Below are 26007 nucleotides of genomic sequence, written 5' to 3'. Positions count from 1 at the left end.
ATTGACCGAATCAAAAAACCCAAATGAACCCACCTAGCGGTGAGCCTTTCTCATTCAAACTTATTATTTGTTTAAATAGATTACGAAAACAGACACGAGCAATTCAATTTTCAAAAAAAAAAAATATACACCTTGATAATATTTGCTGGATTTATTTATCATTCTAAATAACACATTTTGGTAGCCAACAGTGCAACTATACCGAACATTTGAAACATAACTTACAAACACATATGAACATACATTACTACATGCAAATAACATAAAATAAATATGTTTTAAATATATGGCGCTTAACTTTTTTTGAAGTAGAATACTTCTCTCAGGAAGTTCGGCTATATAGGGATGTGAAATGAAAATCTAAAACCGAAAAAAGTGAAAAATATGTCCAATTTCAAATGCTAATAAATCAGTTAGTATTCGATGGATTTCCTTCGTTCTTGCAGCAATAGATTGGAAAATCTTTTAAGATTCTTCCCAAATGAAGATAATTGTAATTTTATTTTTCAAACTATTGTACTATTGAAAATAGTCAAGCCTTGTCAAATCGAAAAATTTGACCTCTGATTGGTCGTTATATGATTGCTTCCCAAGCACGGTCAACAAAATCATATACCTTGCAATTTAAAATATGCTATTTGGCCTATGTAAGAGTCTGTTTCAGCCGAAGCCGCTCATAATAGTTCTAGACAGCGACAACAGCAGTCCTCCCTAACAGCAGCAGTAGCAGTGCAGTGGATACCAGCGATAGCGGATAGCGGCCACAGCTGTGGCATAGCAATGGATAGCGCACTAGTTGCAGTGGATCTCAGCATCGATAGCAGCTGAGCCAGCTGATGCAGGGAGAGCGGATACCAATGGCAGCGTATAGCGGCCACAACTGTGGCATGGCTACGGATAGCGTAGCAGTTGCAGCGGGTATCAGCATCGATAGCAGCTGATGTAGTGAGGCACTTGAGTGAAATGCAGTCTCTATGCGATAGCGGGCACGAGTAAATGCATTCAATGAGAAGTTGACTCATTTTGACAACACATGAGCCGTCTAGTTTTGAGTGTTAAATCAGCTTTTCATTTTTCTTCAGCTTTTCATTTTTATTTTATTAATTGATTGAATTGATAACCTCAAGATGTGATCGGTATCTTATCCGATATTGAATTGAACAACAAATTGGCCTTTTCAGGATGAAATAAAAACCTGATGATTGAAGAGTTGATATTTTCTCTTGAGTAATTTACATTTTTAAATAATATGCATAAAAATTATTTTTTCGCATAACTAAAATTTAAAAATTGTTAAGCCCCAATCATGACAAGCAACTTACTATATTATTGAAAATGGTCAAAAAATTATTGAAAATGGTTGTTGAAGCGCAAAATTGAATTGATCTGATTAGTCAACGTTTATTTACTAGAAAAAATGACTGACACGCAAGCAACCGGGTTATCTCTCTTGTAAAAGTGTTCTACTTCAACCTTGCGGTCGTGGCTTTGCACACAACCCTCCTGTGATTTTTTTGAAGTAGAATACTTCTCTCAGGAAGTTCGGCTACATAGGGATGTGAAATGAAAATCTAAAACCGAAAAAAGTGAAAAATATGTCCAATTTCAAATGCTAATAAATCGGTTAGTATTCGATGGATTTCCTTCGTTCTTGCAGCAATAGATTGGAAAATCTTCTAAGATTCTTCCCAAAATATTTTTTTTTTATTGTGGTATAATCATATTTAGGTTGGACTCAATTATATATCATTCGATAAAATATCAAAAAATATAAAATATACTTTCTTTTCACAAGTTTTGAGCCACATGTTCAATCATTATAAAATTCATCAGTTAACCCTTAACTATCTCGTTCATCTGATACCAGTATTGTTAAAATCGGTTGTGTAGTTTCTGAGACGATGAACTTTCGGAATTTTCACATTTTGATAAATAACACACAAATTAAAAATCCGATTACAATAAAATTTAATAGGGTTTTATGAGGCAACTAGACCTTTCATTTGAGAATATTTGTTTGGAAGTCTCTGAGATCGAGTGAGATTGAAAAGTTGCACTCACACACACACACACACACACATACATACAGAAAATGCTCAGCTTGATGAACTGAGTCGAGTGATATATGCCATTCGGCCCTTTAGAGCACTGTTACACCTTCGGTTTTTCCAGTGATTGCTATACCTTTCTAGGAAAAAGGCAAAAACTGTTGATGTTCGTTTTCTGGAAAAGGAGTTAGAAGAAGTCACGAAATTTAATACCAACTGCAGTTCCGTATAAAAATAGTGTTGGGAATCAAATTTTCTTGGGATAGCTCGATTGTAACATCCTTAAATAGAATACTGTCAAAATGTGATGTCAATTTTTTGACTTGTTGTCAAGTTATTACTCTCGAAGTGAATTTCGTTTTTTGATTATGCACTGCTTCCGTTTGGGAAAAATACTGTTCAAGCGAGGCATTGGCTTTGTGATCTACTTTGTCGGATCACAATTGACTTTTGGTCACTGGGCCAGCTAGAACTAGACACAACACAAAATATTGTCATTTTTGTAAATATTGTCAGTAAATGTCTAGATATAAGATAAATGTCAGTCCTCCACGCCTGCGTGTTTGGGGGATGTTTATTCTATACCTAGTAGCCCTGAGTTGGTGTCCCAATATATACATACTTTTCTGAATATAATTTATTATCAATGTTTGCTTTCTCGTTGCATGTAAAATATTTGTTAATTTATTTTAGGTTTAGGTAGAATTAAACATAGTATTAAGGAAATTCAGTTAGAAGTGTAAGTCTTGCATGCAACTAAACAGTGTACAGTACCATAAAAGAGGGGACACCAACCTAGCATAAAATATTGTAAGCCCGCCGTGATGTATCGAATGCTGGGAGGGAGTCCCACTGGGGGAATAAATTGAGGCGCGATGGCGCAAACGAGGCTTTTTACCAAAAATCGGTCCGAGGAGTAAGTTTGGCGCGGCAGCGTGATTCGGCAAATCGTTTGCCCAGAGTTTCGGTTGACAAAACGTGGGATCAGAAGATCCAAAGCACGGTCCGCCAGTATACTACACGAACGTTATTCTCTGGCCGGACCAGTCGAGTGTAGTGTCCCCAGAAGAAATCCTGCATAGTGCACGTCGAGAAGAACAATGGGCCGAATTGGCCATTGTGTACGCAAACCCAAGCGACAGTGCTAAATCCCTCCCGGATCCGAAACGTTAAGGCCGCTTGTAACCTGGCCGAGTTGCCGCTGTAGCTGACAAACAACCCGCTACCCCGTTCTTGGTAGCCTTGCCGATCGCCGTTGGTGCCCGTTCCTGTTCGTCTCGTTCCTGGTTGCAGAGTAGCAGTAAGCAGCATGTCGACCACCGTTCGTCCCGGCCGCAACGTTTAGTGAAGTCCATTAGTGAGAATAAATATGTCAAACAAGTAAGCGTCTGTAGTATTAACCCCTCCCCCCCCCTTGTAAATCAAAAAAAATAAAATAAAAGTTAAATGTAAGGTCAGTCTAATTCTAGTTGTTTTGTGTTACATTAAATGAAATTCATTCTTTAGGCTAAGTTTGTCCGCTTCTCGGTATTCGTGATATTTCACCTGAACACGCTCAGTGACCAGAGGCGTATTGAGGGGTGAAAGTCCGCCCCGCAACCTGAGATTTCTCTAGGAGACCGCGTTTAACGACCTTTTGGTAGTTTGGTGGTGAAGAGCATAATCCCTCCAAGTTAAAAGATCCGTAAACAACCGTAACATTTGGCGCCCAACGTAAAAGAAAAAGTGCTTTGCTTTATTGACCAAAAGTAAACCCCTTTTTTAATCGGTCTCTCGGAGAAATTTCAGTACATTAACACTACTTCAATAACCAAAAAGTCACTGGATAATCTATTGTCTTAAAATTTATCTAGCGAAAAGATGGCGAAAAAGCCCATGATTTGTGCGAGTGATGAGAAAAAACATGGCAGCGATTAACCGTCTTTCACAGTTGCTTGAAGGGATTCAAAATTGTCGAAACTAGTTTATTAGTTGAGCACGCGGCTTTACAGTTACTATAGAACAGAATCAAATTATTTTTCATCTTATAAAAGTTGTTCTTGTTGGAAAATGTTCAAATTTATTCTCTCATTTACTTAGTTTTCATTAATTTAATAATATAATAGTGGTATAGATTGTTTTAATATTTACAGGGAAGGAGTGAATAGTTTTTTGAATAGTAGTTTACGAATTTAAATAATTATTTTAGGTCTAATTACTTGTTGAACCGAAGTGATTTCAAAATGGCTGTTGCTCGTCATACTTTTGATGAAGCGTGTAATTCAGTCGTTGAATGGTACTACAATGTAAGAGTGGATTACCTAATGGAAGATGAACTCGATTATGAGCTGTTGGCTCGATCGATGATAATGTCCGGCGATCTGAGTTTATCGCGTAAACGAAAGTGGGTTCGTGATAGGTTGAAGGCAGAGAAGGAGGGTAATGCAGAAAAAGGTTCGCGAAGAAACTCAAACCAGTTTTGACCTTATTGATCCCAGACAACCTACCAATCCTCCCAATCCCGTATCCCAGCATTTCAATTCTCTTAGCATTTCCTATCCATTCTCCCGAGAACATCCACATATTCCACCAAATATTCCCAATCCGATATTCAACCGTCAGGCAAATACAGTGTTTCCCGCTAGCACGGACAATCAAATACAACAAACCGCATTCCAAGGTAACCCATTTGGACTAAACCAACGTAGAGACACGGTACCGTTACAGAACGATAACCAGTTTCAAACTGGAAATTGTCCGCAAAACCCTTATTCAGGACACATTCCGTTACATTCGCAAACACCTTTTCCACCATATTCAGTACCGTATCACCCACGTCACACTTTAACCGTTTCTAAATGGAATATTACAAAATATAGTGGAGACGATCAAGGGCTAAAGCTCAACGAATTTTTGGAATTCGTTCAAGCTTTATGTCATGCCGAACAGGTATCAGATAGAGAGCTGTTTGAATCAGCTGTACATCTATTCACCGGTTCAGCATTGAAGTGGTACATGACTCAAAGATCTACTAACCGACTTTTAAACTGGCAGCATTTAGTCTTCGAGCTGAAGCGCACGTTTATGCATCCCGACTTGGATGGTTTGCTACGAAGTAAAATTTGTCAGCGATTCCAGCAGAGGCATGAGTCGTTCCATGAATTTTATTTCGAAATGGAAAAGCTCTTCCGAACTATGAGCGAACCATTTACTGATCACGAAAAACTGCAAATTCTTCAACAAAATATGCGAAATGAGTATAAACGTCAGATGGCGTTTACCGCAATATTCGATTTACAGGCACTTGTAGCTGCGGGACAAAAACTAGACAGAGTTAATATAACAGATAACAGATATAACATATAACAGAGTCTTTGGACCCAACCGTTCTGTGAACGCTCTTGAAGAGTTGGCGACACAGAATGTAAAGTTAAAGAATCGCTCTTCCCAATCGCATGGTTTAACAAAATCGTAGCAGAAACTTCCAAGCAGGGTGAGCAACATAAAACCGATCGTAATCCAATTAATCAAAACGTGCCCAATCGCTCAGGGAAGTGGCAGCAGTTTACACAAAACCAAAAGCAATTTTCGAACCCTGTTGCTGGGCCATCAAATGTTTCAAAAATTGTAGCGAGTCCACCAATAGGTCGAACACAACTCACCTTAGAGAAGGTGGCAGAATTGGCCATCATGTGGTGATGTGTGATCAGTCACGCGGAATTCTATGTGTGAAATGTGGCCTTAGAGGTTTTCCTACAGCATTTAGTCCTTATTGCACAAAAAACGGGAGCAAAACGGACGAAAATCGCCGTCCGTAAACCCCAAGAGCGTAAGATCGAAAAAGTCAGCCCCAAGAAGTATGTATAACTTCTGGGAACCAGCCACCGAAAATTTATATAAAAATTCCCCTGAAATTTGTCAAATAGTGTACCCCTTCACAAATGATAAACGACCGTACGCATATGTTGAGATATATGGCCGTACTGTTCGCGCTCTGCTTGATAGCGGTAGCAACTACACTCTAACGAGCGAAAAAATGTTTTTGCGTTTGAAAAATCTTAAACTCAGCCGTGTCACGAAAAATATAGAGTTACGATCAGCAAGCGGCGATGCTTTGCAAATTAAAGGACAAGTTCAGATCCCATTCTGGTTCGAAGATACACTGAAAGTGGTTTCAACATTGGTTGTCGCTAACCTGTCGATCACATGCATTTGTGGCATGGACTTTTGGAAAAATTTTCGAATCCAGCCAACAGTGCTTACTCACAGGATGGAACAGCCAGGTGAAACCACTTCCTCGATTGACCGTACGGTAACCGATTCCAATCTTACCGAACAAGAGCGGAAGGTGCGGAAGGAATGGAGAAAAACTTACGGCAACGCCCTACGCCGAACATCGCATAGTGCTGAAAGATGAGTGGAAAGACAAGGCACCCGTACGACAGTTTCCGTACGTAATGTCGCCCAAGACACAAGGACTTGTGGCCATCGAACTGCAAAGATTGTTGGACAAAGGTATATTAGAGCGAAGCAATTCTGATTGGTCTCTGAATTGCGTGCCTGTTATAAAACCAACAAAGTCCGTCTTTGTTTAGACGCGAGAAAAATCAATGAAAGAACGGTGCGCGATGCGTATCCGTTGCCTCATCCGGGGAGAATATTGGGACAACTGCCTAACGCTAAATATTTGTCCACAATCGATCTTTCTGAAGCCTTTTTACAAGTGCCGCTTGAAGAAAAGTCTAGAAAATATGCTGCGTTCAGCGTACAGGGAAAAGGACTTTTCCAGTATACTCGAATACCCTTTGGCCTCATCAACAGCCCAGCAACCTTGTCCAGATTGATGGATGCCGTTCTAGGTCACGGAGTCCTAGAGCCGAATGTTTTTGTGTACCTAGACGATATTGTTGTGGTCACAGAAACATTCGAGCAGCACGTACAGCTGTTGAAAGAGATCGCTCGTCGGTTGAAGGAAGCAAATCTCAGTATTAATGCTGAGAAATCGAAATTTGGTGTCGCCGAAATTTCCTTTCTAGGTTACCTTTTGAGTTCCGAAAGACTGCACACCAATCCCGAGAAAATTCGTCCAATTGTCGAGTACGAAAGACCGACAACTATCACGAAACTCAGAAGATTTCTGGGCATGGCTAATTATTATCGCCGTTTCATTTCCAACTTTAGTGGGGTAACAACACCCCCTCACAGATTTGCTGCAGACTAAATCCAAAATAATAAAGTGGAATGAAAAGGCCGAGGCAGCCTTTTGTGATATAAAGGAGCGGTTAATTTCGTCTCCAATCTTAGCCAGTCCAGATTTCTCACAAGAGTTCACGATACAAACGGACGCAAGTGACGTAGCGGTAGCTGGAGTTTTGACGCAGGTGCAGAATGACTGCGAAAGGGTGATATCCTACTTTTCGCATAAGCTAACTACACCGCAGAAAAACTACCACGCAGCGGAAAAAGAGGCGCTTGCGGCTATACTCTCTATCGGTGCATTTCGTGGTTATATAGAAGGGTATCACTTCACCCTGATCACGGACTCATCAGCCCTAACCCACATTCTCAACACGAAGTGGAAAACGGGATCTCGATGCAGTCGATGGATACTGAATTTACAACAGTGCGACATGACGATTAAACATCGCAAGGGGAAAGATAACGTGGTACCTGACGCCCTGTCGCGAAGTGTGGCCGAGATCAGTGTATCAAAAACATCGTCATGGTATAACACTATGCAAAAGGTTATACGAAGTCCCGACAAGTATGTCGACATCAAAGTCGAAGACAATCGGCTGTATAAATTTATTTCCGTCCCGGATAAGCCGTATGACCACCGTTACGAATGGAAAGAGATTCCACATTCGGATGAAATTCCCGACATCTTTTTGCAATGTCACGATAACGCTTTCCATCCTGGCCAAGAGAAGACATTAGCCCGTATCCGCCAACGTTACTATTGGCCACGAATGGTCTCACAAATTCGACAGTATGTCCAGAAATGTAGTACCTGCAAAGAAGTGAAAGGAACATCAGGACCAGCTGATCCAGAAATGGGTGAAATGAGACGCGCCACTCGTCCATGGCAGATAATCTCAGCTGATTATATAGAACCGCTACCTCGCAGTCGTAAAGGCAATCAGCATATTCTGGTCGTTTCGGACTTCTTCTCTAAATGGGTGATGATCCAGCCGGTCAAGAGTGTTAGCAGCACTTCACTGTGTAGCATTTTACGAGATCACTGGTTTCTCCGAAATTCTGTACCCGAAATCATAATCACCGATAATGGCAGTAGTTTCTTGTCGAAAGAATTCAAGGAGTTGCTAGATCGCTTCCAGGTTACACACTGGCTCAATTCGCGATACCACTCCCAAGCAAACCCCGTAGAAAAAGTAAACCGAACCATAAACGCCGCCATCCGGACGTACGTAAAAGACGACCAACGATTATGGGATAGCCGCGTCCCAGAAATAGAAATGATCATGAATACGAGCGTTCACTCATCAACAGGTTTAACGCCCCATTTTATTATCCATGGGCATGAACTGTCGGAAATGGGTACGGATCATACGCGAGTTCGTCATGGTTCAGCTTTGACTCCGGATGAACAGGAACAGCGACGAAAAGAAATGTTTACACTTATATACGAACTGGTAAGCAAAAATCTGGAAAAGGCACACAATGCTTCCAGACACCGATATAACCTCCGACACCGGAAATTTGCCAAACCATTCGTGGCAGGCCAACTTGTTTACAGGCGGAATATGAAGCAGTCCAATGCTAGCGAGGGGTACAATGCCAAGTACGGTAGGCAATTCCTTCCTTGCAGAATAATATCGAAGATCGGTTCCTCCTCCTACGAATTGCAAGACCTCAATGGGAAGAACCTAGGTATGTGGCCTGCAGCCCACCTCAAACCAGGTTGATAAACACTTGTCTCCGAGCTTCTGTCTGGTTGGAATGTTGTGGTAGATAAAACCAACAACAAATGGAAGCATTTATTTCGGTTGGTTGCTAAGTGACATCTCAGTTTCATATTCTCGTTAGGTTCCGTTCCACTTTGCGAAGATAATGCAAATAATTCGTCGTACACCTTTTGAACCTAAAAGTAGATGAAAAAAAATATACAAATTAGTCTATACTTACCTGATGAACCACGAGCAGAGCCGAGATAAAGATACAGACTTATTTCCGCGTGCGGAATTTTGCCCATCGTCGCTGCTGAGGATGAAAAATTTTGACAGCTGAAGGCAAAGGTTGCCAGCTTCAAAAAATGTGTATAAGTGTAGTTTGTTGTTTACGTAACTAATTTGTTTAGTTCACGTAACGAAAATTTTGTAGTTGACGTAACCGTTTTATACAGTTCACGTAACGAAAATTTTCGCGATGATGTAACTAATCTACGTCATCTCAAATGGATGCATTCGCTCTATTCGCTCTATATAACCCTTCGGTTTTTTTTTACCCCGGTTCTGGGAAGATTGTGATCTACTTTGTCGGATCACAATTGACTTTTGGTCACTGGGCCAGCTAGAACTAGACACAACACAAAATATTGTCATTTTTGTAAATATTGTCAGTAAATGTCTAGATATAAGATAAATGTCAGTCCTCCACGCCTGCGTGTTTGGGGGATGTTTATTCTATACCTAGTAGCCCTGAGTTGGTGTCCCAATATATACATACTTTTCTGAATATAATTTATTATCAATGTTTGCTTTCTCGTTGCATGTAAAATATTTGTTAATTTATTTTAGGTTTAGGTAGAATTAAACATAGTATTAAGGAAATTCAGTTAGAAGTGTAAGTCTTGCATGCAACTAAACAGTGTACAGTACCATAAAAGAGGGGACACCAACCTAGCATAAAATATTGTTAGCCCGCCGTGATGTATCGAATGCTGGGAGGGAGTCCCACTGGGGGAATAAATTGAGGCGCGATGGCGCAAACGAGGCTTTTTACCAAAAATCGGTCCGAGGAGTAAGTTTGGCGCGGCAGCGTGATTCGGCAAATCGTTTGCCCAGAGTTTCGGTTGACAAAACGTGGGATCAGAAGATCCAAAGCACGGTCCGCCAGTATACTACACGAACGTTATTCTCTGGCCGGACCAGTCGAGTGTAGTGTCCCCAGAAGAAATCCTGCATAGTGCACGTCGAGAAGAACAATGGGCCGAATTGGCCATTGTGTACGCAAACCCAAGCGACAGTGCTAAATCCCTCCCGGATCCGAAACGTTAAGGCCGCTTGTAACCTGGCCGAGTTGCCGCTGTAGCTGACAAACAACCCGCTACCCCGTTCTTGGTAGCCTTGCCGATCGCCGTTGGTGCCCGTTCCTGTTCGTCTCGTTCCTGGTTGCAGAGTAGCAGTAAGCAGCATGTCGACCACCGTTCGTCCCGGCCGCAACGTTTAGTGAAGTCCATTAGTGAGAATAAATATGTCAAACAAGTAAGCGTCTGTAGTATTAATGTCGGATGTCGGACATCGTCCAGCTGATGGGCAAGATCGCTGCCCGAATCGGTCGACTAAAAAGGTAAATCAAATTCCTTTTTTATGTTTTGTAAGAACAATAAGTGTTGTGTCCTGTCTCTCGTCGCGTTCCGTGAGTGTTATCGGGGTTCTTACGTTGGCACAAACCAATGAATATTGTAACCGTAACAGCTTGTCTAGTGTTACGGAATATTTCATCCAGGTAATTCAACCGTAAAGTATTGGTTTGCTCAATTTTGTCGTGACTGTACCTCTGTTACCCGAAAGGAGAATCTGGCATTTACTGTGCTCAATAAAAAACAATTTGCCTCGATTCGTGACAATGGCTGAAACATGGATCCACCACTACTTTCATGAGTCCAATTGACAGTCGGCAGAGTGGCTTTTGCTTGGTAAGAGTTGTTCAAAGCTCCCAGAGCCACAGCATACAGCTGGTAAAGTGTTGTTCAGTAATTCGCAAGGCATCTATTATATTCATCGACCATCTGGAACATGGTAGAACAATCGATAAACATTATTTTTGTACGTTATTGATTCGATTGGATGTTGAAATCAAGGCGGAACGGCCACATATGGCGAAGAAAAAAGTGCTCTTTCGCCAAGACAACGCTCCCACTCATTCCCGACGTTCCGTATTCGCCAAATATTTATTATTTCCTGTTCTCCCGGTTGAAAACATTGCTCTGGTGCGCGGTTCTATTTGAATAAAGAGGTAGAGTTAAAAAAAAAACGACTATGGATTGATGGAAACAAAAAAAAATTTAGTGTTTTTTCGGAATTATTTATTAACTGAATGTTGACTGTTGAGAAATTATCAAAATTACAAAGACTGGAAGGCTCGTCCCATTCAAGGACGCTTTGAACCAATTAATGTGAAGCTTCGAAAGAATAATTATTAACTCCAATAGATTAAATAGACAGCTAAGACGCATCGTAGAAACGTTGGGGTTTCCTATTTAAAAAGGAATACCACTTTTGCAGTTTCAATAAATCAATGTTTTATTTGGTATCCTTGATTACACAAAGGCTCTAGAATAATTTTCTACATTTTATGTATCATGTAGGGGTACCAGATGTACAGAATTACCTGAAAAAATGCAGATTTCCAGAGTCAGTGTGCAGATTTTTATTACTTTGCAGACATTTGCGAAGATTTTTGCATACTTTTGCCTTTACAAACGCGATTTTTTAATATTAGAGATAAATTTCTCCCAGATTCCCAACAATTTTGTTCCTGTATTACGAGCAGTTGCAGACATTCTTAAAAACATCTGGCTACCATTTCGTCGATTCCGTACAGGTCCTCTTTCCACTGCACTATGAACTTCAAGCTTTAAATGTGTTTTTATACATTTTACAAAAAAAAAAAAAATGACTGAACTGAAACTGAAAAATAAAATAAAACTTTCCTGATCTTTAATCAATGAAGTCTATTTTTGAAGTCTATTTTGTTTCGGAAAAAATATTTTTTATCGCAATGTAATCTAAACTGCTCATCAATTTACTGTTTGTTCAGTCAATTTACTTGAAGTATGGATGTCATTTTCATTTCATTTCATCTAGGAAATTCTTGTGGTTTGAGATGGGGTATTTTAATTCATGATTTTTTTTCACGAAAATCGACTCGTAGTGTGGGGTAAATGTTCCAAATAGCTGATTATAATTGTTTAAGTATCATGAAACGTTCTACGGTTTATTCAAACAGCTGAATATTTTATAGAATCTTATGCTCTTTTTTAGAATTCACATAAATTTCTATTTCCATTTACTGATGAATTGGGTTTTTTTGTTATTGACTGAAAATCTTGAAAACTATTAAAGTAATTTAACTTTATTTTGTCCTTTATTATCTTAACCTTGAAAAAACAAGTTCACACAAGCAAACAATCGATGTTGTGATGAAAATTTGGTGAAAAGAATTATTACTCTTTTACCAAAAAACTTAAAATTCCTTCAAAACATTCTCAGCGTTGGAATGCGATAAAAACGATAAAAAAAATCGCTTGAAAATTACAAAATGTGTAAAAATTTGAATTTTTTATCGTTTATTGAAAGCTATTGTAGATTAACTCTAATTGAAAATGAAAAAAGGGGAAACATGTATGCATTTATCACCCAATACATATTTTTGTTCGTATTTCTCTTCAAAAACGATAATGTTGATAAAGTTCTAAAAGAATTGAAAAAAAAACAGCTAAATGACAAACATACATCGATATATCATGAATGTTTTTTCCTCCTCTGAGATTTTTACAGAAGGTAATTTTCCTGGGGCTTTCTACTGAAAGAATAAGAATACCGAAGAGAAGAAGCCAACAGCACAAGATAACTTCTCGCAACAAAAGACACCCAAAAGAGGAAGACGTTACAAACGGACAACGAAAGGCTAGCAGCAGCAGCGAGACAAGGGATAGGAAAAGAATTATCTCACGTTACCTATATTTTTCTCACGCTCGAAACTCGCTAGAGGAAGCGGGACGTACAACATTTGATGATAGCCAGTGTCTAAAGCAGAAGTGAGAAGGTCACAGTCTTCTTGTGATGGTTGTGTATGAACGTGTATGAAGGTCTGTTGTGCAGACTGGCTGGAACACCAGCAGCAGCGGTAAGCAAGGGACCCGAGTCGTCATTTAAAACTTGAACGACCAGCGGAGAGACACCAAACCAGTAGGAGCAGAAGGGGAGAGAAGGGTAACCGACAAAAAGCAACAAACTTATAAAATAATAAATTATATTCCTCATTCTACACACACACACAAACATGCCCCTATAGGGTTCTCTCGCCTCAACCACGATGATCGTTGTTGACTGCTTATATCTGCGGAGGATGAATCTTCACATCGTCTTCGCTTCGAGCCCGCCACCGATCGGAGCGACAACGGCTTTGGTTGTTCTCGTTCGTTCATAGAGGAAAATACAACGGCAATGTTTGCGAAAAAAAAGATCGAGATTGAAGAAACGTAGCAAATGAGAAAATGAACGAAGTCAGGTTTTGGTATCAAAAGCGGCATACCCGACTCCCATACGCGTGGAATGCATGAAAACAACAGTCGGAGACGTACACATTTCGCGTATCTGATGGAATACGATGAGGTCACAGACTTGATACGACAGATGGCTAACTAGGGTAAAAGCGTACAGTTCAAAAAAGAGAGACTTCATCAACGATAAGACTCACCACAAACAATTTTTCTAATGTCGTGCACGACTCGGTTCAATCAAAAATGTGGAACATTATTCCATGAACCTTGCATTTGCCCACTAAATATTACCCCAAATCATCAATTACAGCGATCGTAAAGCGTGAGAAAATTCAGGACTTCCCTGTACTATGCATCATGAATACACTTGACTGACGGACTCCGGCATGCATGGAACGATATGTCTCCTTTCACACATTCTCCCCATCGTCGCCATCATCAGCATCATCATCATTATTATCATCACCACCCAACCGAACGCAAGACCATTACCTCGCAGACCGTTCGTCGTACACCAGTACCATTGGTAAAGTCTGGATCTGAGCCAAACCAATCTGGTCTGACGGCGACAACAGAATAGAACTCGTACCGGTAGGCCGCTGAACCGAAAGTCCGAAGCAGGATCAAAAAGAGGATGAGAAAAAGTTCCCATCCTTTGCAGAAGAGCAAATACTTCTCGTTGATCCGCAGTACCGTCACCGCCATCCGCCAGAGAGGCCAAAATTCTTGATACGTACACACATACACATGCACACATCATCGACGGACACGGCGCGCCGCTAACAAGAAGAAGATTCGTGGGAACTTGTGATCTCCAACGCCCTCAACCGGACAAGTTTTTATGGTGCCTTTTAATTCCCGCTACTAAAAGACTGTAGCGGGGATACCTGTTCAAAAGATTATCTCTTTTGCATTGCAAGTAGAAAATCAGTTCGTATTTCAAAAGTCTAGACTGTGATGTGTGTTGAACCCCTCATTTGTTTTACGCTTATCACGAGCAAGTTTATAAAGTCAAAAACGAAAACACGACGCCGAACTTTGGCGTGCAGACGTTGTTGAATGCAAAGAACAACTTAAAAATCTCATCATACGAAAATCGTGAGTCTTAAAAAAATTGAGAATCAATTATACTCTTTGTTGAAGTATTAAATGACTTTTGCTGTTTTTTATACTCCTCTACTGTTTCATTTCGCCCACACAAAAATCCAACGTTTTGGCGGAAGAAGACAGCGCGTCCTATAAGAGACAGCTAACCAGACGGACCACAGAGGAGGAACGTGAGGGGTGAGAATTCTGTCTGAATGTTGTTATTTGTTCGATTCGTTCGTTGGGCTTGTTTCTGGCTGTGCCGGTACGTACTCGAAATTATTAATAATCGCGCGGGTTTCGAATTTCCATGAAACGAACGAACTGTCTGCGATCGTGACTTTCGGTTTCACTTATTGCTCTGAAGTTATCGACTGCCGACGAAAATTATTAGCTCGAGACGACCACTCGACTCCGGAAGGTTATTCCAAGTCCAAAGTCTTGGCAAGGACCCTTCTCGAAAAATGTACGGTCTCGTCAATTGGCGAAATGATTGCATTTTTTTTTTGTTCCATTCGATGCATAATTTTAGTTTTTTGATCGAACTAATACCTTTGGGTCAAGATTTCTATCGTGATGCAAGATAGGCGTAGAATTATCTATCTTTTGTCAAAGTATTTCTTGTAACGTTACCTGGCGGACCACCATACTCATGTCTACCACCAGTGGTGGTAGACATGAGTATAAAGTTCGAAAGTCTGCTGTGACGTCAAGCTATAATTGCCTTTTTTAAGATGCTACATCCTTTTTAATGAAGTGTTGTGAATTTTTTTTCAAACGAATTCAGCATTGTTAGTACAACGTGCCGAACTTTTCTGTTGGAAATCTAATTAGTTTTGTATATACCACTGGTTATGCACAGTGGTGAACATCACACTACTGCTTCAAATCACAGTTGCAGTTCAATGAAAACCATTAATTATGCTTTATCGAATACCGATAAATGTTATTGCAAATTAATTCATCTATCTCAGAGATTCGTCATGGTCGCACTGACATTATAAAGCAGACTCCACCTTTATTTCATGTTCTCTCATTTTCTTACCTGCGCAAAGTGTTTTCTAGTTTGCAGGAATACTAATGTACGCAAAATAGATCCTATTTCATTCTGTTGAATATCAATTCAATTCAAACCTTTCTTCTAACAGACTCCGCCTTTATTTCAAGATCTCACAATTTGTCCCAGTTTCGCAATACGAATATAAGAAAAATAAATCTCATTTATGTCAGCTACCGGACAACAAAGGAGTTGTTCGGCTTGGAAGGAAGACAAATAAATTGGAAGTAGATATTAGGAGTGAAACTGTTGTGTGTTGCATATTGCCGATGTGTGTCTGGAGGAAAATTATGTTCGTGCTAGTGGCAAACTTGAGCAATATGGTTTAGAATACACTCAATTTGGGTTAATTAATTTGATACTGTAGTTCTCCTTCAATTTTTTTTAATAAATCATTGGCAATTTTGAAGAGAAACGTTGTTTGATTGACTTTAAGTCACTCGCAAATAATATCGAAGGTTGCTGGAACACAGTTACACTTAAATGCCAAGGCAGCGCGACGTAGGTGGTAGAATGGAAGAAATCGAAAAAGGGGTCAGACTGCGTTGCACACTGTTTGTCGGTAAGCATACGAGCATTGTGCGCGAAGTAAATTAGTTGTTCATCAACTGTATAACCGCTTACGAGCATATCGTTATATAGCACCGAAGACAAACAGCCATGTTTAGTCTTCCTCTCGTTTGCTCTTGCCTGGAGAGCTAGATAAGCACGCTATGTATGAAGGAACTTAAGCTGTTACGAAATACACTATGTCCTTCTAAAGGCCACAAACACGTTTTCGAAACAATGCTGAATTTTCTTACTTCGAAAATTATGGAATGTGCAGTTCTACATTTATTCCAAATGATTAAAAAGTGACGATAAACATCTGAAAATATGAATGTTTTTCTCTAAATGCGATCATATTCTGATTATTGAGCCAGTTTGAATTATGTGAAATTTGTATTTGTTATGATTGAGTTATTCAGTAATGCAGATTAAACCACTAGATAAATGTCACTACACAATTCGGGAAAATCGTTTGATAATTAAATTAAAAGCCGACCAATGGCGCATTACAATATTAAGATGAGGAAATGGTGGAAAAATCAAACATTTTCGATTGTTCCCGATAAAAAACCAACACTAAGATGGGGAGATAGTTGAAATTACAAGCATAGGATTTTAGGTAGTTTTTGTCACTCTCAGCAACGTCGAAATCTGGGTTTCAACAAAGCTTGACAGTTTTTAATAGCACAATAGTTTGAATAATAAAATTACAATTTTCTGCGTTTGGGCGGATGTATAGATGATTTTCCAATCGATTTCTGTAAAAATGAAGGAAATCGAAAGTGGACAATTTTCGAGACGGTTTCGCTGTTTTCGGTTTTTCAACTTGCGCCCCTATCCCAGATTGCAGTAATACGTAATTCTACGTTGAAAAAGAGGATTCTTTACACATTTTAGTCGACACTAGTTATATATGAGTACAAGAATAATTATAACTTGTATAAATTCAACTATATATCATTCATATCAATGTGTAAGTTAATAACTTATAGATTCGAGATTATTAACACTTAACGAACGCTCAAGTGACTCACATTTTACTATCGTAAAGATTATCAAATTGGGTTAACAATTCTAATGTATGTAGACAGTTTGTTATCATTCTGCTTGAAACGAACAAAAGACGAAACATATTTCGGATTTCCATTTAAATCCGCAGTTGATCAACCACGTCATTGAAAATTATACCTTACATTTGTTTTGAATTTTTTGAATGTTTAAATACGAACTGTGGAATGTGTTTGTGGTTCTTGTATACTCTTTAATTTTGCTTGTATCTACAGCCGGACAACTTGATGTTTTTCGATTTTGTAGAGTATTCAACTGAGTTTTTTTTTAAATTTTTATCGTCCTTCGGACCGTTTATATTTGACCACTAACAATTTCTCCCATCGTAGATAGAAAACATATGACAACCAAGAATCAATATGTCAATCTAGTACAGATACTTTTAGGTTCCATAAAACAAACCACAGGTGAATCACGAATTAAATTATTCAAGTGCAACCCACAACCTATCATTATCCGCTTTTCGCTCGTGTAATTATTGTCCCGCTAATCATATCCCTGCACAGAAATTCGCAGCCGCAACAGCAGGTGCAAATACCGAAGCGTTGCTATCGGTTAATAACAATAACAGGAACAACATAAAAGCGTTTTGGTTTTTGGTTTCGGTGTCGAAAAAAGTGCGTACGTGTTGCGCCCCAACATAAGGATTGGTACTGCTCGGGCGGGCTTGACCAGCCCGGACCAGAAGCAGACATGGAGGAATAGTAGGAACAGGTGTGTCTGCAAGCTGCTGCTACTGGCTGCTGTTGCTGCTCGATCCGCTTCTTTTTTACATAAGCCAATGACCTGCTTCTGAAGCACTTCGACCGCACTGCGAGGGTTACTATGGTAGTTAACCTGTTTGCAGCAGCCGGCATGCGGTTTTCGACTCAGGTGTTGATTAACATGAAATCTGGTCTGTGCATTAGGTTCATCCAGATTTTACAAAAAAAAAAAAAAAAGATCTCAATCAAAAACTGAGCAAGTTACCATTGTGTTATTTTTCTAATATATATTAATATTCTAATGATCTCAGCCTATCCTGCTAGTTTACATGCTTGTTCATCAACAACAAAAAACTGAATTCGTATCCTATATCAAATCATCTTCCTGAAAACAAATGTTGGCGGTAAGATTTTATTTCAATTGTTTTTTTTTGCACTTTTTATTGCCTGATCGTTTTCTCTCGCTCAGACTGCTAAAAACAAGATCGACAACTGCATCCGCCCGAAACGGGCCGCGCTGTCGGAATTTTCAGCATGGCTTCACCGAAAATGTGGGTAGAAAGGGGGAAAGATTACCCCTTGTCGAAACATACGAGTGAAGAAGACAGCGCAATTTGTAATTTGAAAGGAACATCAGCTGTATCAGCTGGTGGTCAGAATAGTTTCTTTTGTGTAGAATTGCAGATTTCCCGGCTGGGTTATTTCGGTTCATTCGCTCCAGACGGTCTGATTTTTTCTTCCCCACAAAAGTTTATATCATTAAAGTGTAGTCAGCTGATTCAATAATGCCACCACTGATCGATGTTTTTTTATTTACACTTTTTGAAGTAGAAATTAATATCAGTTATTAGGCTAAATTGTATTTTTTGGAATTCCGAAATGTTATAATAGCTCAACAATTTTAATAACCGCTATTTGCTGCACTCTTCTTTGAAGCCGTTTTGTTTACCTTACTTACAAGGTAAACTTTAGCTTATACCTGAAAATTGCTAGACCTGCACCTAACCGAACGACAAAATCATAAAGCAATTAGTTAGTATTAAAAACTACTCAAAAGCACAGACAAAACAATTCAACTCTACGTGCAAAAACGTCGAACTAAACGGATTCTCTCCATTTCTCTTTATTCTCCTTGTAGAACCTGCACACAAACGACGACGCCAACAGCAGCCAAAACGCCGGGCGTCATTGAATGAAAACCCGCGGACTCCGCAGCAGATAATGGCAGAACAATGTATCGTCACCATTAAGGAAGAGCAACAGCTTCGTCAGTGCAACAGTCCTCCGCTGGGGGTGGTCCTGAATGACTCATCTACGGTGACCGGTGGTTCTCCGATAACTATCATCACACCGACGTCAGGGCCTGTTGGTACCGTGCTGCATCCCACAACAGCGTCCGGTTCATCGACGCCAACCCAAACGGGGACCATTGGTTGTGACGGCCAGGAGGACGACGATGGCGATGTGGACGGCCGCCGAGAGGAAGTTTACGAGTGGTACTACGTAGACAAGTTGGCAAATGTCGGCGCACATCCGCCTGGCAGCCAGATTCAGCTGGAAACACCTGGAGCAGTCGAAGAGAAAAGCGGTGGTGGTGGATTGAATGTAGCAAAACCAAAGCGATTGAGCGATGAGTTCTACTCAGCAGATGATGACTACGATGAAGATGAAGATGATGAAATGATTGGTAGAGACGTGGATAACGCTAACAGTTTAAGTGATAAGCGCAAGAATAAGTTGAACGTTAGAAAAAGTGGTGATGCAGACTCTGAAGGGCATGCCAGTTTAAGTGAGATTAAAAATCTAAGTATCACTAACAGTGGTACTGAGCAGAGTGAAGATCATTTCGAACGGGATGAGATTTCCATTTCCGATCAAATCTATATCAGCGAGGAAACGTCTTCTTGCAGTAGCGGGCACCAGCGTTTAGCAGCTGATCAGAAAGTCGCATCTGGAGGAGTTCAGGAAATGCACGAGCATGTTCAGCTGGAAGAGGATATACCGATAGCGATGGAGCAGGAAGCAGCAACGGAAAATGAAAACTTTGTCGTTAGAGCAGACCTCCACGATGATGCACATGGCGGTGGTGACGACCACGACGATGGTGACGACGAGGATGATGATGGTGATGTAGATGAAGATGTGCAATCTATCGATGCAATCGAACGTCGGGATTTTGAGCTGGAGCAAAAGCTGACTGGAGGAATTATAATTAAAAATAGCGCGTTTATACCCGATAGACTGAATTTAGAGTTTATAAGTAGGATTAAAAGAAGTCGCGAGGACGAACTGGCGCAGAAATCTCAGGCCGAGCGCAAGATTCAGCTTACGACAACGCCAACTAGTAGTAGACAGCACTCACAAAAGAGCGGCAGCAGTAGCGCAACTAATTCTAATAATACTAGTAATAGGGAACAAAACAGTAATAGTACAACAAAGCCAGCGGCTAAAGCAAATCTTTCAGCTAGTCTAGAAAGCTATTGCGCTGGGTCTACAACGATTGCAATGGATGTAACCGAAGGTCCATCTTGTTCGTCCTCGTTACCTTCGTCTGCGTCTTCTTCAGCTTCCAGTAGTAACAAAGGGCTGCGTCGTCAACAGCAACAGCAGCTTGATGCATTTTCCAACAGCAACTCCAACGATAGCCTATCTTCGGACCGATCCATTTTTATTCCAAACTTACAGGCGCTCAAATCAAAATCGACAAGCAAGGAATGTTCACCAGCACCGAACAACAGCCCTATTAATGACCCGTGCACATCGTCATCCTCACCGTCACCTTCTTCGGCAAGTTCTGCTGGTCCTTCCACATCGTCCTCATCTGCGGGGTCAACCAAACCCCCATCCGATTGCAGTCTTTCATCCTGTGCCACATCAGTCATCAAACAAACCGGGGAATGCAGCAAGAACATCAACCACAGTCCAATTCCTTCGTCTAGCAGCAATTCGACAGTGTTTTCCTTCAACTGTCCCTTTAGTAGTGCTAACCGTGAAAATACCGAAGGGTGTAGTTCCGGCCCATCTACACTTGGTAGATTTCCTTCCTCATCGTCAAATTTCGTGGATAACATCACCGACGATGTTGAACCACAAAGTTCTTCTCATCGAAATAATCGCCACATCAACGAATGTAATCATGTTGAAGATCCGCTATTAGAACCATCACAATTGTCTATGCCAGCTGAATTGGCAGCAGCCGCTGTGGCGGCTGCTAATGCCATCGAGCATGAATGCGATGAAGACAACTGGGCAGACTGTGAGGAAGGTTCTGACGAAGAGATCTGCACTTGTCGAGATTACACTGATGACGAAGGGCACGGCGGTCCCGGAGGACTCGGAGGTGGTCACGCCAGCAGTGAAGATGAACTACCATCTCGGGACGTTGATCTGTCCAGTTATACTCATATTGATGCAGCAGAAGACATTTTGGTCCACGATCACTGTGGCAGTAATAGCACCAATGGCGCAGCCACCGCCGCAGGTAGCAACGCACAAACGCCAAGACTGCATCGAAAGCGGAAACTGACCGAAAACAGGTTACTATTTTCCGCTGGTAGTGTAGGATCCACTGGTCGTTCCGCCGGGACCGGCGAGATGGGTGCTTTGGGTAACCATTGCGATACCACCAGTTCTGAGTCGCTCAACTTCAGTAGCCGTAAACGATTAGCGCTAGATAGTAGCAGTTCGCCGAGAACGTTACTCAGCCCGTCTAATGTGAGTATGCCTGCGGAGTAAGCACAGCGGCTCTTTTATAGTTAATTGGTACTTTTCAGCTTACTTCAACGCCAACTTCCTCAACAATGGGCGAGCGAAAAACTCCTCGCAGCATCATCCCAACCAAAGATAATCCTCCTCCAGAATTAAACGATTGGTTGCAACAGTTTCAGGTGAGTTTTGATTTGTTGAAAAATTACTGCACGTGTTGCTGGCCACGTTCCTGCATTATGGACCGAACCATTAAAAAACTTAGACTTTTTTATGCGAAACCGCATGAAAATGAAACTCGACCTATACGATACATGTTACCAGTCTAGACATCTAATCAATCTTTTCAAACAACACAATCCACACTTTCAGCGATGGACTCCCGTCGAGCGTTTGGTGGCCGTGGATCTGCTGATCGAGCACTGCGAACCGACCCAAGTACGACACATGATGAAGGTGATCGAGCCCCAATTCCAGCGTGACTTCATTTCGCTACTGCCAAAGGAGTTAGCCCTACAGGTGTTGTCCTATTTGGAACCGAAGGATCTCCTTCGTGCGGCCCAGACCTGTCACAGCTGGCGTTTTCTCGCGGACGACAATCTACTGTGGAAGGAGAAGTGTAAAGAAGCCGGCATCATAATGGAAGCCTTGGGTGGGGATCGTCCGAAGCGGGGTCGTGCTGGCAATATGCCGCCAATTTCGTCGCCCTGGAAGGCAGCCTACATGCGCCAGCACATCATCGAGATGAACTGGCGCTCCAGACCGATCCGTACGGCCAAGGTGCTGAAGGGTCACGACGATCACGTCATAACGTGCCTTCAGTTCTGCGGCAACCGAATTGTGTCCGGTTCCGACGACAATACGTTAAAAGTCTGGTCAGCAATCACCGGGAAGGTAACTGCGGTCATATTTTGTATTGAAGTTTACTTAAAAATTCGACTCGTTACAGTGCCTTCGAACACTGGTTGGTCACACCGGTGGAGTCTGGTCGTCACAAATGTCTGGCAATATAATCATTTCTGGCAGTACTGATCGCACGCTAAAGGTGTGGAATGCTGAAACCGGACAGTTGCTGCACACACTTTATGGTCACACATCGACAGTTCGCTGTATGCATTTACATGGAAATAAGTAAGCAGTAAAAGTACGCTTAGAAATATTGAATTTTATGCAAATTTTTTATTCTTGCAGAGTCGTTAGTGGTTCTCGAGATGCAACCCTACGAGTATGGGATGTTAACGAGGGCACCTGCCTGCACGTACTTGTTGGCCATTTGGCGGCTGTTCGCTGCGTGCAATACGATGGTAGACTAGTAGTTTCTGGAGCCTACGATTACATGGTTAAAGTGTGGAATCCTGAACGACAAGAGTGTTTGCATACACTCCAAGGACATACGAATCGTGTCTATTCACTGCAGGTTTGATTGCAACTATTATTGGAAAACCACATTCGACAATTAACGTTTGTTTAAACTCTGCAGTTTGACGGTATTCACGTTGTCTCTGGTTCACTTGATACCTCGATTCGAGTATGGGACGCGGAAACGGGTAGTTGCAAACATGCACTGATGGGGCACCAAAGCTTGACCTCAGGTATGGAACTGAGGCAAAACATACTTGTATCGGGAAATGCTGACTCGACGGTTAAAGTTTGGGACATTATTACCGGACAATGTTTGCAGACATTATCGGGTAAGTCCGAACAAAGGAAAGCTAGGTAATGTCGATTAATGAAAAATAAACGCTATTTTGCTTTTAGGTCCAAACAAGCATCAATCTGCCGTGACCTGTTTGCAGTTCAATTCCCGCTTCGTTATTACCAGCTCCGACGACGGAACCGTTAAGCTGTGGGATGTTAAGACTGGCGAGTTTATTCGTAATTTAGTAGCGCTAGAATCGGGTGGATCCGGAGGAGTCGTTTGGCGAATCAGGTAAGCTCACAAGTCTTGCCCTCCTAACATCAATGATAATATTTTGATTCCCGCAGAGCAAACGATACCAAGCTGATTTGCGCCGTCGGTTCGCGTAACGGTACAGAGGAAACCAAACTAATGGTACTCGATTTTGATGTGGAAGGTGCCTGCTTGAAATGCTCATAAGTTTGAATAAGTATACTCTCAATACTGTCTCTAAGAAATTCCACCCCCGCTCTCCATTTACTTTCCTCGCCTGCGACTATCGTCTATCGAAATCCCACGAAACACGATTTTGCCTCAGAATAACGCGCCAATTTCCCAATTCCCAATACCGCTGAAAGCAATTCTTCAACTCAACCGGTGGTACGCCAACTTTGAGACAATTGCACAGTTAGTTTGTAATCACCGTAAGGTAAGAGGTAGGTAACCTGTAACGATACAAATATTAGGAACTCAAATTAACGTATGTCCCTGGTAGGGACTGAGCGGAGCCAGCGGGGAAAATATTACTGTTAAAGGGAAATGCTTGACACGCATAACCGCCGATATCGTTTAGGTCGAAACCGGAGAAGATGTCCACGTTAGATTGTGCGCACGTCCTGCCGTACTGCTTTTTCAAATGTCGATGGCAAATGTTTTTTTTAGAATATTGTTGAAATTTGTTTCTCTGTTGAGTTGAACAGTATACTTGTTTCCTTTTTATTAACTTCACCCCTATGATTTTACTGTGGCCGATGGAATAGTTAAAATAATGGACACATATTATTACGTTTTTCGCCTTAAATTGTTTATGATCGTGTGATTTTGAAGTTTTACAACTGAGAGGCGCAAGAATTGACATTCACAGGACTAAGCGTGAAATATCTTCTCCGCATTGATTCGAACTGATCGATGGAAAAAAATGCTTTAATCAATAAAATAGAACGGAATGGCTTTTGCTTAAGTTTTTAGTTATCGATCCTCAATGTTGAAGGAGCGACGGGAAAAACATCGATTCAACTGGCAGGCGCAAGCTTTTCTCACAATGATAGTCTTTGATTAGCGGCAGTCTATGAATCCAGACAAAATCACAATTTATCACACATAATTTACGAATCACCTAACTCAAAAAGCTGATCAAGAAAGTTAGAATCAAATGTAACACACACACACAAAAAAATACCGTAACTGTCAAATACGATTTGTATAATTTAGTTAGCTGTCTGTTAAGGAATTCGATGTCGATGTATGATAGGTTCCAATTAATTTGTTTTCTGTTTAATTCCGTTGTTTGTATAAAACTTTGCAATCGTTTTCTTCTTAGTATGATTTCACCTCAACGATGCACTGCTGGTATGCATCTATCACTTTCGAGAACATTATTTCCTGTTCTAATTAAAAGTAAAACAAACAAAAAAAGGCAGAATAACTTCTAAACCCAAAAAATATACGATAATTTAGCAACAGAAAATGTCGAAGAACAACAATATAAATCGATAAATAATAGAAAATTAATAAAATGGAACAATTAATATTGCATTACAGTCTATCGCGGAAATGAAACTGGAACTTGTCTTGAGGTTTTCGTCGTAGGAAATTTGAGAAACTTTTCGAGGTTTTTGATACAATTTTATACATTGTTCAGCAGTATGGCTGTTTTCTACCTCTGGTGGGTGCCTGTCGATGTCACAGAAATTTATCTTTCATGGGTTACTGTCAGGTAAAGGAGTACAGCTGTACGAGTAGAGACACTTTTTAGGTTTAAAATCGGGTTAGACTCAATGACGCTTCTTTGAATACTGCGTACGATTGGTCCTGCCGAGGGACTTAAGGATATAAATTGTCTGCTTTGTGTGTCTATAATTTGAAATTCGCATTACTAAAACCGACATGGATTGCGCTCGTTCTAACCTGGAAATAAGGCAGCTGCTCATGGAGAGAGTTTTGGTTTTTACTAATCTATTGTAGACTTTTTCAGGAAATCTAATATATACATTTTTAAAGGTAATTCAGTAAAACTAGATTACACGCTGCATTTTCATTTGGCTTACGAGAAAAGATGGAGTCGTGTTATAGCTTCGTCAAGTAACTCGTCTTATATGAAAAAACATGGTCGAGTCGATTCGTCTAATATGCGAAAAAACGAGCATAATGTTTCATAATCGAAATTTATTTGAACGATGTATTTTTGGAATCAGGGTGACGAAAATGTTTTCAAAAACAAATTCCCTGATATTCTCTGAAACATAACATTGATTTCCCTGTTATTTTTCAGCCTTCAGAACGAAAAAATGCAACGTAGATGAACGGAACTCTGATATCCCCATGAAAAAAGTATTCGATCGGATGAGAAACCAAACCGTGAAGTTCCGTATTAAACTTGTATGGTGAAAAAATCTGTCTTAGCCCTACAAAGCCGTTTGAAAAAGAATCGTGTCTCAATAAAAAAA

The 26007-nt window shown here is 40.7% G+C and overlaps 1 protein-coding gene across 3 annotated transcripts in view; it reads left to right on the top strand.

The window, feature by feature from the left end:
* LOC129722758 (F-box/WD repeat-containing protein 7) overlaps positions 1-25126 on the top strand; it is a 39568-nt gene extending 14442 nt beyond the window's left edge. For all 3 annotated transcript variants that reach the window (XM_055676472.1, XM_055676471.1, XM_055676470.1), the window contains exons 3-10: positions 19097-21672; positions 21732-21845; positions 22036-22557; positions 22613-22794; positions 22855-23080; positions 23144-23354; positions 23422-23593; positions 23650-25126. In XM_055676472.1, the coding sequence (XP_055532447.1) occupies positions 19180-21672; positions 21732-21845; positions 22036-22557; positions 22613-22794; positions 22855-23080; positions 23144-23354; positions 23422-23593; positions 23650-23761 (4032 nt within the window). In that variant the 5' untranslated portion in view covers positions 19097-19179 and the 3' untranslated portion in view covers positions 23762-25126. The remainder of the gene's footprint in view (positions 1-19096; positions 21673-21731; positions 21846-22035; positions 22558-22612; positions 22795-22854; positions 23081-23143; positions 23355-23421; positions 23594-23649) is intronic.
* Positions 25127-26007: the final 881 nt, after the last annotated feature.

The sequence above is a fragment of the Wyeomyia smithii genome, chromosome 2, assembly GCF_029784165.1.
Source record: "Wyeomyia smithii strain HCP4-BCI-WySm-NY-G18 chromosome 2, ASM2978416v1, whole genome shotgun sequence".
Taxonomy (NCBI): domain Eukaryota; kingdom Metazoa; phylum Arthropoda; class Insecta; order Diptera; family Culicidae; genus Wyeomyia; species Wyeomyia smithii.
This window is presented reverse-complemented; position numbering and strand designations above follow the sequence as displayed.